Consider the following 14,461-nt stretch of genomic DNA (forward strand, 5'->3'; position numbering starts at 1 on the left):
ACATTGGGGGAAACCCAACAAACTTTGTATGCTCACCTTCACAAAAAACACATGAAGTGGTTAAGCTGAGCAATGGAGACTTGCCTCCTCTACATGTCCCCATTGAGCTTACTGGTTGAACACCAGCCAGTACTATCTACAGTATTCTGTTATCGCATTTGTCCTCTAACCCAGGAATGTTCTACAAGAGGAAATCGTAGTACTGTAACTTGTTTATTTGACAAGAGATCCAGACTAAAAGGCTAATGGGAAGTGGGGCTGTACTGTGTTAGCGTATCCACACATTTTGCCATCATGGCAGCTTTCTAAAATGGGAAGAAAATGTGGCTGTGCTTGATTTATCATCTGTCACTAATATACGCATTACAGCTGTACAGGCTCCAAGAATTAGGATCACAGAGCTTAAAAAGGCCAAGTTGGTTCCAATAGGAAAAAGGTTATTTGAAAACATTCACTTAAAGATGGCTTGTTTGGTTCCAAACATGTTCAAGACAGTTTTCCAGAACTGTCCTGCAGATTGCAACACAGACAGCGCTTCTCCAAAAACACAGATTTCCAAGAATACCATGATCATCAGGATAAACAAATTCCTTTCAGTAGCATCTTAAGAGAACAAGTTTGTTATTGGTATGAGCTTTATTGTGCATGCACACTTCTTCAGATCAACAGGGTCAGCCAGAAAATGCATCAACTTCTGAAACAGGCAGATTTATTATTGTGGTCACTGGAAAAAGTTGTCAATCAGCTGGTGACACAGATCCCAAGTAACTAATTGATATTTCATGGACTGTATGGGGTCGCTCTGCAAATGTGCCCACCCCTCACAGAACGCCCCCAAAGGGGGCGGGCAATTTCTCTTTAAATGGCCCTCCATTGGGTGGCTGGCAACCTGAGGTCCCAATAGCCCTGCGACGTGAGAAGTGAAGGGCAACGCCGGGCAAAAGAGCTCGACACTCGCGTGTTGGTTTGCCCTGGTTCCTGCAGTCCTCTTCCCGGCAGGAAAATGGCAGCGGCGACGGTGGCGGTGGCGGCGTTAACGGCGCCAGGAGGAGGCGGCGGCTGCAGTCCGAGGCAAGGCGCTGCTCCGCTCGCCGCCTGGCTCGGCTCGTTGCTGCTGGCGGCGGCTCTCGGCTTGTGTGAGTGGGTTTCCCGTGTCGGGGTCGGCGCGCCTGAAAGGGAAGGAGGGGAGCCAAGGAGGGAGAAAGCAGGGCGGGAGAAAAGCCTTTCCTCTTCGCTGAGCCCCGCCGTCTCCGCCAGAACTCGGGTGGCGGGGGAAGCGGAGCGCGCGCGGGAGGCGAGTCGTCTGGGGCGTGTGAACGCGACGCTGCGGCGGAGCGGAGCGCTGTTTTCTCGGTGCTGTTGGGTGTTGGCGGGGGATTCCAGGTCTCCCTGAGCCCCCCCTCGCAGCCCCTCCCTGGTCTCTCTCCGGTAAAAGGAAGAATGGGTGGGGGTGAGCTAACGTACGTGTCATGATGGTGGCGGGTGTACGTGTGAATCGCTTTGCAGAAGAGCCCAGGGCGGAACAGAGACCAAGGAAGAGCAGGTGACTTCTCTCCCTCCCTCTGCTACTCCGCCCTTTGGGTCTTTAGGTTGAGCTCTGCACAGATCATAATAAGGGTAAGTGCTGAGCCAGGCAAGAGGGGAAATTGCTGCGTCCTTTGAATATAAAATGTACTAGTATGTAAAATGGCTACTGGCTAGCTATATTAAGTAATGTCCTTTTATTCTGCAGCAATGTCCTGTTATTCTGGGTCTACGTGACCCAGGTGTTTCCTTGTTTATTCAGACAAACGCCCCCCCCCCCGCCCCATTCCACCATGTCATGTGAAGTGAAGGACATGGGTTAGTAATGCAGGTGAGCTGTGCACAAGCACAAGCAAGTTGCCAGCTAGCTCTGTGGAGGCTCTTTTTATTAGCACAATGTGCATAACTAGTCAGATACATTTTGGAGTGTGCCCTTTACACATCTTCCAATCACGAGATCGGGAGGTGGTACAAAGTTATTTTGGCACCTGTTTCCACAGCGTCATTTTCCCCTTGAACAATGTATGACGAAGGAGACAAAGGTCACAGACAGGGCACGGCAGACCACTGAGAAAGCCAAAGGTTAGATAGAGGGCAGGATGTTCAGACAAATTCAGGTGCAGTCATTTACATACTTATCGCTTCTTATTACTTCTATGTTATATACACTAATCATGGCATGGATGCACACTAGAAATTGTGACAGCAAGGGCCCCTTCTGAACCAAGGGGCTATGTATTAGGGGCTATGTATTAATAAGACTACAGTGTTAAAGTATTCACTGTTTCTTTGTAAAGGAGGAGGATAGGGAGAGAACCAGGACAGGTGGAAGCCACACAAACTTTTCTTCCATCAGTCTCCTCCTCTGGCAGCAGAGATTCCTTTGGTACCAAAGTGAGACGTTTCCAGCTGGGACTAAATAAATAAATAATAAAAAGCATTTCCCCATTGCGAGAATGTTTTATTTCCTGTTTTGGTAGTGCGATGTTTCCTCAATCCCTGCTGGTTTGTTTGCTTGCTAAAGACACCTGGTGTGGGTGTCTCCCAATTTGGGAAAGCTCCCAATTTGTATTCTTGTTCCCAACAAACAGCTGAATGGCTTTTCACAAGTTGTAAGTCTTGAGGTGTTTTTCTTTAATTCACGGGGAGCCCTGACAAACTGTGTAGCACACAGAAGCCTTCCCAAGGATTCTTTCTCTTTCCATTCAATAAACACATTTACCTATTTAATTTTTTTATGCATTTTTGTGTTAAAACAGAGTTGGACTGTCAGGAATCTGGAATCCTTAGCATTGCCTATGAAGGACAGCATTGATAGTGCAGCATATGAAATAACCTTCTTTGCTTATTGTTATTACATGGTGCATCATGTGTATTCTGGTATTGAACCTGCCAGGATTTCGGTAGATGTGGTATGGAGTTGACCAGGTTTGTGTGAACTGGCTTTAGGGCTTGGGTGGTGTTTTGCCAAAGGCAAAAGGCTTCTTTTTAAAGGATCCTTGAAGCAAAGACAGAGCACTAGTGGAGAAACGCTGAATTTTATTGAGCAAAATAGGACTTTACAAAGGTACAAAACCTTACCCAAGTTCAAATAACAGTTCCTCCTTTGCCAAAGGATGGATAGGTAAACAATACACAAGAACTTTCTACGCATTCTTCAGTCGTTGGAGGATGTTTTAATTTACCAGTCTTTTACTAGAATGGTTACTTAGATGAGCTGTTGTTAGTTGCCCTTTACTAACATTCAACAATTGCGTATGTTAAATATTCAGTGATCAAGTTCAGAGGGTATTCATTGCATTCAGGATGAAGTTTATACGGTGACCGATCTCACACAAAAGCAGAAATAACGCTGGATGTTTCCAGAGCAAATGGACTAAGTGCGACTCAACAGATATTTGATGGGGCATTTATTCTGGCCTATAAGATTTCTAATGTAGCTCTTCATCTAGCTCTCTTGTATAATGCTATCATTTCATTCTGCATTGCTTACAATGGGTCCTGTAAGGCGTTCCCAAAGTAAAGGAAGGATTGAAGTCTGATTAATAAGACTACACACAGAGGCTTGAACCAGCAAGACTCTGGGAAGGGTGCGTATAATAATCTCCTCTCCACCCTCTGGCCTGGGTCGTTTTCTTCACAAAAGAGCTTTTTACAGAGTGTTCGTAAGAACCAATCAGATTTCTTCTGAGCATTTCAACAAACCCCTCGTGGGGACAAAGTTAAACTACCAAAACTAATTAAGCACACATATTTCTGGGGTAAACAAAACAGAACTACAAAGGAGTGCATTTGGCAACTGGAGGTGATAAACTAGCAGTATACATGATAAGAAGGGTGGCCAGCAATCATTATCACCGGCAGCTGGGCTGTGTACGTTACTTGTCAAGCAAGAGAAATGGGCAGTAGAGGAAAAATGGCATAAATGTAGAAGCTTATGGGATTTAATCAGAAATTATTGTCAATACATTAAACCCAGCCAACACAATGCATTCATCATGGACACAATGGCTTGATGTATATTTTATAATTCCTCATTGTAATCCCATCTGATCACTACAGTCCTGCATCCTGATTTTTGTGGTGTTTTTGACAGCCCAGGTTTCAGCTGTGGAAGTATACACACCAGCAGAACTCTCTGTGGAGAATGGGACAGAAACGAAGCTTCCGTGCAGCTTTTCATCCTCAGAGGTGATCAGCAGTGCCGCTACTGTTACCTGGAGCTTTCAACCAGAGGGATCAACTACTTCTGTGTCGGTAAGAGATGATGATTGAAGTAAGATGAGAATTGAACAAGAGCCTGCGACAATGCTATTTCATACCTGTCTGCTCCTGCTCACTTTTATCGCTGGTAAGAGTACATATTTAGGCCGCCTCGGAATGCCAGTTGATCCTATTATGTTTGGTATCATGGATAGTTGTCCTTCTGTGCTTGCTCCACAATACTTCAGTGGCAAAAGTCTTATTAAGGTGAGGGGTTGTTTTGAACTAGTGACACATTTGTTAGCCACCTATGTATTCTGATTTTGTTTAGTGAGTTGTTTTATTACCCACACTTCACCATAGGTTCCTGTTTTGTTAGCAGGCTATGTCTAGTTTAAAGGTGTACGAGGTGGTGGCAATAATAGGTTGAATAGTGATCCTGTAACAGCAGCTGGAAATTGGGGCAAGTGAATCAGAGTAAGGTCTCACCCTGAGCAATTGTAGCTACTCCCAGACCTCCCTTTGTGGGGAAAACTAGGATTTTAACACTGTATCCTGTTTTGTGTTCCCGATTACAGTTCTTCTATTATTCCCATGGCAAATCATATCTTGCGAAGGATTCACAATTTAAGAACAGAAGCAGCTGGGCGGGTGACCTTAACAAGAAAGATGCATCTATCAGTATATCCAACATGCAATTCCGGGACAATGGCACTTTCATCTGCGATGTCAAGAACCCTCCAGATATAGTTGTCACACCTAGTGAAATCTCAGTCAGAGTTGTGGAAAAAGGTAACGCCGTCTCTGGATACAAAAGTACTAGTAATTATGGTTGATAGAATGCATTTGTGAAATATTTGATTAAATTACTCTACAGAAATCCATCACGTACAGGAGTATTATTTTGGCTGTTCTTGCATAACTTGTATTTTATTCAGAGTGTTTCTGTGAAGAAATTGAACTGTTTTAAAAGAACTAAAAATCCTGTATGTAGTTAGGTTTTGGAATTATGGTGTTAATTTGCTTCTTAGAGCCAGCCTCAGCTGTCTAGTAAACAGTTTGGAAGGTGCTACAAATTTATAAGAAAAAATTGGTTTATATTGTAGTCTATTGATAGGATTAAGTGAGCTATGCTTATTTTATGGCCGAAGTTGTTTGTGGATAGAGATAGAAGAGATAATGTAGCCCAAGGGTATAACTAAAGAGTGATTTGAAATTGACTCGATCTGGGTGGATTTCAAAATGACAAAAAGTTCAATAGGCCACTAAAAGAACTTCTTTTAAACAAATGGCATTCACAGTTAGAGAATAAAGTGTTCTTAGCAGTTCAAAGAGATAGCAGTGGCTTGTTTCCACAGTTAGGCATGAGTATGTGTGTATGTATATGTATATTTTTTAGATGTGCCAAGTTTGCTTTTGTTCTTCTGTGAATGCTGAGTCTTAGTATAGTTGTATGCTCCAATATTTTGAAGTGCAGGCTTGCCAAGAGGCAACAGTTACTAGTTTATCATTATTGTGATTAAGAGCCCAGGGCGGAACAGAGACCAAGGAAGAGCAGGTGACCTCAGGAGAGCCAGAGTGGTGTGGTGGTTAAGAGCAGTAGTCTCGTAATCTGGGGAACCGGGTTCGCGTCTCCGCTCCTCCACATGCAGCTGCTGGGTGACCTTGGGCCAGTCACACTTCTTTGAAGTCTCTCAGCCCCACTCACCTCACAGAGTGTTTGTTGTGGGGAAGGAAGGGAAAGGAGAATGTTAGCCACTTTGAGACTCCTTAAAGGGAGTGAAAGGTGGGATATCAAATCCAAACTCCTCCTCCTCCTCCTCTTCTTCTTCTTCTTCTTCTTCTTCTTCTTCTTCTCTCTCTCCTTCTGCTACTCTGCTCTTTGGGTCTTTAGGTTGAGCTCTGCACAGATAATAATAAGGGTAAGTGCTAAGCCAGGCAAGAGGGGAGATTGCTGCGTCCTTGAATCACTCTCTTTCCTCTCTGCTGGTACCGGATAAAGCACCCAAGACCTCGTATGTCTGAAATTGGTGTTGCCATTGTTTGGCCTTGGGTTTCCTGCCTTCATTTGTAGTGCTGTTTGCTTAAGCAGACTGATTTATAGTTTACTTTCTGGTTGGGTAGTTGTTAGTAATTATAGTTTGAGGCTGAGAAAGTAGCATTTTTTTAAGGGTAATGTTTGTTTCTAAAGTATGTTAATCTAGGAAAAGCTTTTCCCCAGACCTGTTGAGGTTTTTAGCTCCACTGAAATAACTGTGTGCTCCCTGTTTACCCCACCTTAATTGTTAGGGGAAGCCACTGCTGATTGGTGACAATTTACCCATAAGCAAGAAAGTCAGTGAACTTTGTTTATGTGGAGCTGTTGGAAATCACTCTCATGACCTAAAGTGCTCTGTGTTTCCATTTGCCATATCAGGCTAGTCTATTTCGGTATCTTCCAAAATTTTGCAATGCTAGCTCAGCAGAGCAATAGGTAGAATTTACCACCATCCACCACCATCCATCTTCTAACTTGTTATCATGCCATCTTGTTGATGACATTGTTAGGAGCACATAGGCCTGGGATAGGGAATTTGTGACTCTCTAGATGTTGGTCTCCCATCAGCTTTAATAAACATAGCCAATGGTTAGGGATGATGTAAGTTGTAGTCCAACAGCTGAAGGTGTCCGACACATGATTCTTTGTATACTGCTGACCGTATTGTATTGTTGAGCTCATATTAACATTGGTACATCCAGAAGGGACGGATCTTTGCCTAAACTAATGAGATTGGTTTTTATTGAGAGTCTTCCTTTGGTAATGAATTTTCACAATTGGTTATTTTTAATTATTAGTATATTTGAAATAAGATGTTTGATCAAAAAGTTTTATAATCTATTTGGAAGACTCAACACCATACATCAGTTGTGACTATGGAATGCTTGTAAGGTTTTTCCTGTTGCATTTCATTAGCATCCCATTAAGTAGAAGTAATTTCTCTGTTACATAAAATTATTCTGTATTTGATTATGCATTTGAATAAGGAATAATTTTTCTTTGACTCAGAAGGGTGTAAACATGTTAGGTTAGGGTAAACTGCTCTTGACTCACTTCCTTCCATACTAGGTCCGCCTCTGGCAGAAAAATGCAGATCTTGACAAGAATCACTAACTAATTACAAAATACAATTCGTTGCAGTAAAACTGTTTTTTTCTTAGTTAAGCAGAATTTATATAAAATCTGGGTTCCTTTGGAGGACAGTGTTGGGGTATAAAGCTAATAAATAAAATAATTTTTCTACTGTTATTTTCCTCAAAAAAAAACCACACCTTCAGACTGCTACTATATTATGCCAAGGGACAGACAATAAAGGAAAGGTAATTTTTAAAAGGTGTGTACAAAAATATCCTTATTTTGTAAGTCATGCTAATTTCAGTAGTCTGCAAAATAGGTTAATTTACTAGGAAACTTTTTGCTGCTGCCTTTCTTCACTTAGAATTTTGGTAAAGTCAGATCAAAATTTTCAGACTTAACCTCCCTAAGAGAAAAAGAACTTTAATTGTTTGAATGTATACTTGTTCAGTGGGACGCTGGTGGCGCTGTGGGTTAAACCACAGAGCCTAGGACTTGCTGATCAGAAGGTTGGCGGTTCGAATCCCCGCGACGGGGTGAGCTCCCGTTGCTCGGTCCCTGCTCCTGCCAACCTAGCAGTTCGAAAGTACGTCAAAGTGCAAGTAGATAAATAGGTACTGGTCTGGCGGGAAGGTAAACAGCGTTTCTGTGCGCTACTCTGGTTCGCCAGAAGCAGCTCAGTCATGCTGGCCACATGACCCGGAAGCTGTATGCCGGCTCTCTCGGCCAATAAAGCAAGATGAGTGCCACAACCCCAGAGTCGGTCACGACTGGACCTAATGGTCAGGGGTCCCTTTACCTTTATACTTGTTCAAGTGTTCGTGTGGCTCCTTGTTGTGGTGGATAGGTTGGCATCCATCTGTCTTGGAAGTGAAGTCAAACTGTTGGCGATAAACCATCATTAAATTAGAAGATGAGTTGCAAGCTCACTGGGGTATTGACCTCATGATTTCCTGGAATGTAATTTTATTGTTAAGGACTCCAGCCCAATTTTTATTTTTAAAACTTTGGTCACGATTTGGCAGGTCAGATACTCGAAACTGACCACATATTTTTAGAGAGCTATCACTGCAATGATTACAATGTCACATTAAGAGATCAGCATTTAAAGCCTGATCAGTCATGAAGTTTAATGAAGGAACTTGATTAGACACCATCTTTCAGCCTTTCTTATCTTACAGGTTGGTGGTCAGGATAAAATTATGTGGGCAGATGAACCTTTTATGATGCTCTTTGGAGAGGAAGAGAGCAATAATTTATTTATTTTTTAAAAATAAATTAGTCTGCACTGTGTTCAGGAGGAACACAAAAGTAGAAATAATATTGGATGTCTCTGAAGGATCAGGTCCACAATTTAGGCATGCTTCTGGATCCAGCTCTGTCCCTGGAGGCTCAGCTAGTCTCAGTGGCTAGAAAAGCTTTTCACCAGCTGTTCAACAGCTATGACCATTCCTTAACTAGGAAAGCCTTGCCACAGTAGCTCATGTGTTGGTTATTTCAAGACTCAGTTACTGCAATGCACTGTATGTGGGGCTTTCTTTTTGCTTGATCCGGAGTTTGCAGGATGCTGCAGCACAATTGCTGACAGGAGTGAGACCTTGTCAGCATGTAACACCTGTGCTCAAGAGATCTGCACGGGCTGCGTGATTTGCTGCCAAGCCAGGTTCAAGGTGTTTATATACTATTGGTAGTATATAAAGCCCATAACAACTTGGGACCAGTTTACTTACGAGATCGCTTTACCCTAGATGTGCCCTCTCCATCGCTTCAGTCAGTGGTTTGGGCACTACTACATGTGCTACAGTATCCCCATTTGTAAGAACCTGATCCTTTAGTGTGGCTGCACTTATACTGTGGAACTTTCTGCCTGTTGAGATCAAGCAGGTGCCTTCACTGTACTTCTTTTGGCACCTGCGAAAAACATTTCTATTCATGCAAGCATACCCAGAAGCTTAGAAAGTTGTTGTGAATGTTAATCTGCTTTAGTATTTTAACTTGTGTACGTTTTAAAGTATGGCTAAACAGTATTTCTGTTTATCTTTTTATAAACTGCTTTAAGATTTTCTTTTGCAATCAAGCCATATATAAATTTAATGAAATAAACAAATAAAATAAACATTTGAAGATAGCGTTTGCAGATAGAAGACAAGCTGTAGCCCAAAGGTATAGCTAAAAGAGTGATTTGAAAGAGATAGTAGATCATGGTGGGTCTCAGAATGACGAAAGTTCCTATGTAAGCCGTTAGCAGGTTGATTTAGTTTAGGGATAGTGGGATGCCTTCAGCCTCTTTTATTTTGCAGTACTCTAGTTGCTCCTTTGGGGATTGCTTTGCATGCACTTAACCCATACATAAGTTAAAACCTTTCTTCAAAGAGCAACCTTTGTTAGCCTTTTAGTAAACGTTTCATGTTGGTTCATAAAATGTTGTGGTCTCTCCTTGTCTGTCTTCTGCATTAGTAGTCCGGAGGCTGCAGCATGCTGAGGGGCAGGTTGAGCAACTGGCACGGCGATTGCAGGCACTGGAGCTCTCAGCAGGTGCAGCACAGCGCATGATGGAGGAACGAGTGACCAACCTCACCCACAGAATCGAAGCACTGGAGCAGGTCATGCAACATCGCCCCATGCAGCCGTGACACTGATTCTTTTGTTTTGGGCCTTCCTTGGTTTTTGTAATGCTCCTCTACCTTCCTGCCTTGCAAGTTCACCTGCTGTTTTTTATACTTCTGTGGTTTATTTTTTTTTATACTCCTGCTTGTGGTGGTCGGGTAGCATTGCTATGAGGAATTATGAAAAATGAATCAAGCCATTGTGTCAGTGGTGAAAGCATCATTTTGACTGGGTTTGGGTCATTTGACATGATTTCTGATCAATCCAAGCCTCTGCATCTCTGCCCCATTTCTCTTGCCTGAAAGTCACGTAAACAGACCAGTTGCTTCACCAGGCATCCTGAGCCATAAAGATAAGGAGGTAGCTTTGTTGTAGCTTTTGTTTGTTTTTGTTAATCTTAGGGCCAGGAAACAGAGTGTCACATGGAGGTGATAAAAATGCCTATCTTTCCTGTTTACTTCCTGTTTATCAGGTTTGCTAAATACATTCCTCCTTGATTCCTGTTTTATTTAGCCTAAACATGTACGCATGCTCAAATTAGTTATTTGTAGTTAAGAGGCTTCCTCTGATCTAACTTTGTTCCAACGTGGGGATTTTTTTTGAAATGCTCAGAGGAAATCTGATTGGTTCTTACAAATGCTGTGTAAAAGTTCTTTCATTAATAAAACGGCCTAGACAAGGGAGTGGCTATTGCACTTCCTCCCAGAGTCTTGCTGGTCAAGCCTTGCGTCTATTGAATTAATCAGGGTCCAATCCTTCCTTTGCCTTCAGAACACAAAACGGCTTAGTGGTTTGCACGAATGGTGGCAGCAAGCCTGATGCCCCCCCCCACATCCTTAATACATTCCACCATGCTTGCTGTTGTTTTTCACCTGATGCCTTTTGAATTAATTTCCTTCTTTTTTAAGATTGTACTTTAATGCTGTGTAAAGCCATACTGTGGTGCGAAGCTTGAATCCATGGGTTACTCTGTCATGCTTTTATCTTTGCTGCGTATCCACTGTAAGCATTTTGTTTAGAGGGAGTATTATTTGAATGTCAATTAGTATAGTATCATGTCGCTATGTTAGTATTACTTTAAGAAAGTGCCTTTCTGTCAATGTTCCAACGAAAAAACCAACTGTTGGCTTTTTGAGCATCTGCGAAAATAAACACAAGAATTTATTTATAGCCAGTTTGTCTCATCACTTCCTGGGTGTGAGAGGCTGTGTATGTGGCAGCAGAAAGCAGTGTCTTGCCAACTGCAAATTTAGGGGTGGGGAAGGGAATACCATTCAGACGTTATGCTGGGAAAAGAGGCCTCTCCTAGTTCTCCGTCCTATTAATAGTTGTACAGAAAGCTCCCTTCACAAGTCACAGTGCATTATGAGAGATTAGCATGTACTGCAATGTGAAAGACACAACACTTCAAACAAAAGAGAAGATTGGACAGAAACAATGCAGAAATTATGTCTGGCATGCTTATGTTGCTGATACCACATAATTAGGGCATTTTTTTCACTAGAACTCAGTTCCGGCACCTCTCAGGTGGGTGCTATTGCCATTATAAGAGAAAAAGGGAGCCATTCATGGTGAGTTTCGGCATCCCTTTTTCTAGAAAAAGAGCACTGCATATAACTATAGATTTCAGAAAACAGTGTATGAGATGTTATGTTTATCTAGGAAAAGGTAAAAGGTAAATGACCCCTGGACAGCATTGCAATTGGTTCGGCATTTTTGAAATGCTCTCTTTATTCTATCCATCCATCTAGTTGTCAAAGTCATGTATAAACACACACACACACAATCACACAAAGGGTTTTCTTGTGTGAGTTTCTTGTGGCTGTTTAGCTGCTCTCTCTGGGCAAAGGTCAGAGGGGGCAGGGCTTCTGTTGAGGTAGGTGATTAGCTGTGGGAGGAGCTTATCAGAGCTCTAGGGCAGCAGCTGAAGAAGGAACAAAAAGGGTTTTCTTGTGTGAGTTTCTTGTGGCTGTTTAGCTGCTCTCTCTGGGCAAAGGTCAGAGGGGGCAGGGCTTCTGTTGAGGTAGGTGATTAGCTGTGGGAGGAGCTTATCAGAGCTCTAGGGCAGCGGCGCGCGCCTAGCGGCGCGCGCAGTTTGATCCATATTTTAGATTTAGGGGAGCTAGTCTCAAACATTTGTTGGGGGAGACCTAGGTTTTTTGGGAGGGATTTATTTGTCCTGTCTCCACACTTTTTATGATAGAGGACCACTGTAGTCACCCCCAACGACACGTTCCCAAGATGGAGGGTGAGGGAACAGCTGCAGTCGCCTGTGGTTCCTGCGCAATGTTTGCCATCTTGCCAAAGGTTGCAGGCAGCTTTACCTGCAGCAATTGCATGTTGATTGCCCTCTTAAAAGACAAAGTCCAGCAACTGGAGGAACGTGTAGCTACGCTCCAAAGAATTAGAGAGCTGGAACTCTTCTTGGAAGCAACAGAGCACACCGTCTCCACCAAGGAAGAGACAGGGGACTCCCCTGAGAAGGTGGCTAGTTCACCAACACAGGAGCCAGATATATGGAGAAACGTGACTCAAAGAAGTAGGAGGCCCAGGGTTCGCTCTGATTGTTTAGAAATACGCAATCGCTTTGAGGTCCTTTCCCCTAGCATGGAAGACGAAGAGCAGACTCCATTTGAGGATCTCTCCCTCATTACAGTCGATCAGGTATATGAAGACGAGGAGCAAAGGCAGTCCTCTGGGAATGTCCAGGCGACCTTGGAACCGACACCTCACAGAAGAACCCTGACCAGACCTAAGAGGAGGCGTGTAGTGGTGATAGGGGATTCCCTACTGAGGGGAACAGAAGCAGTGATCTGTGGGCCTGACAAGATGTCTCGGGAAGTGTGCTGTCTCCCCGGGGCTAAGATCCAAGATGTAACTGAACGACTGCAAGGAATCATAAAACCCACTGACAAATACCCCTTCCTCTTGGTTCATGTGGGAACCAATGACACTGCAAGCAATAGCCTCCAGAAGATCAAAAGAGATTACGAGGCTCTGGGCAGGAAATTGAAGCAATTAAATGCACAAATTGTCATCTCATTTGTCCTCCCAGTTGAACGACGTGGCCCAGGGAGAGAGGGAAAAATAGTGGAAGTGAACAACTGGCTTCGCAAATGGTGCAAACAGGAACGGTTTGGATTCTTAGATCACGGAATGCAGTTTCTTGAAGATGGACTTCTGGCAAGCGATGGGCTGCACCTCACAACGGTTGGGAGGAATGTTTTTGCAAAAAATCTCAGAAACCTCATCAGGAGGGCTTTAAACTGACTAATGTGGGGGAGGGAGACAGTGCTCCTGAAGGTAGGAGTCTATCAATTGATGAAGATGATCATCCAAATGTCATAGACCGAATGGAGCAAAGAGCATGCAGACCTAGTGGTGGGAGGAGAAAATCCTTAAATAAGAGACACGGGGGAATGATTAATGGACTTCAATGTCTGTACACTAATGCGCAAAGCATGGGAAATAAACAAGATGAGCTTGAGCTCCTGGTACAGCAAACTAAATATGACATAATAGGAATCACTGAAACCTGGTGGGATAAATCCCACGATTGGAATGTAATAATGGAGGGATACAATCTATTTCAAAGGAACAGACCAGACAAGAAAGGAGGAGGAGTGGCGTTATATGTCAGGGACGTGTATACCTGTGAAGAGATCCAAGATTTAGAACCTCAAAGCCAAAGTGAGAGCATTTGGGTCAAAATTAAGGGAGAGAAGAATAACAGTGACCTCATTGTGGGAGTTTACTATAGATCCCCAAGCCAAACGGAGGACATAGATGATGCCTTCCTGGAACAGATGGCCAAGCATGCAAAAGGAAGGGAGATAGTAGTAATGGGGGACTTCAATTACCCGGATATTTGTTGGATGTCAAACTCAGCCAAGAGCATAAGGTCAAACAGATTCCTCACTGCCCTTGCAGACAACTTCATTGTCCAGAAAGTGGGAGAAGCAACAAGAGGAACAGCCATTTTAGATCTGGTCCTAACCAATGTTGATGACCTGGTTAGTGGGGTAGAAGTGGAAGGATCATTAGGCGCGAGTGATCATGCTCTTCTGAAGTTTACTATACAGCGGAAAGGAGCAGCCAAGCATACTAGGACTCAATTTCTCGACTTTAAGAAAGCCGACTTCATAAAGCTTAGGGAAGTGCTGGGTGAGATCCCATGGACAGTAATACTAAAAGGAAAGGGAGTTCAAGATGGCTGGGAGTTTGTTAAGAGGAAGATAGTAAAAGCACAACTTCAGGCAATACCAATGAGACGGAAACATGGAAGGTGCCTAAAGAAGCCAGGGTGGCTATCTAAAGAACTTTTAACTGAGTTAAGATTAAAAAAGGATGTGTACAAAAAATGGAAAAGGGGGGAAACCACCAAAGAGGAATTCAAACAAATAGCCAGCACGTGTAGACACAAAGTCAGAAAAGCTAAAGCACAAAATGAACTCAGGCTTGCTAGAGAGGTTAAAAGCAACAAAAAAGGCTTTTATGGGTATGTTCGTAGCAAAA

At 43.2% G+C, this 14,461-nt stretch overlaps 2 protein-coding genes across 3 annotated transcripts in view; one reads left to right on the forward strand and one right to left on the reverse strand.

The window, feature by feature from the left end:
• The window catches only part of MPZL1 (myelin protein zero like 1), a 73,079-nt gene that overhangs the window by 52,768 nt on the left and 5,850 nt on the right, over positions 1-14,461 (reverse strand). The window lies entirely within an intron of this gene.
• On the forward strand, positions 876-11,116 carry LOC114595946 (myelin protein zero-like protein 1). 2 transcript variants are annotated; one of them, XM_028726831.2, is made up of 4 exons: positions 876-1,136; positions 4,121-4,281; positions 4,806-5,019; positions 9,800-11,116. In XM_028726831.2, exons 1-4 carry the CDS (start codon positions 1,004-1,006, stop codon positions 9,970-9,972), a joined length of 681 nt encoding a protein of 226 aa, XP_028582664.2. In that variant the 5' UTR covers positions 876-1,003; the 3' UTR covers positions 9,973-11,116. The 2 variants fall into 2 exon arrangements, with proteins under 2 accessions (XP_028582664.2, XP_077783367.1); XM_077927241.1 differs by having other exon boundaries at positions 878-1,136; positions 9,797-11,116.

The sequence above is a fragment of the Podarcis muralis genome, chromosome 4, assembly GCF_964188315.1.
Source record: "Podarcis muralis chromosome 4, rPodMur119.hap1.1, whole genome shotgun sequence".
NCBI classification, from domain to species: domain Eukaryota; kingdom Metazoa; phylum Chordata; class Lepidosauria; order Squamata; family Lacertidae; genus Podarcis; species Podarcis muralis.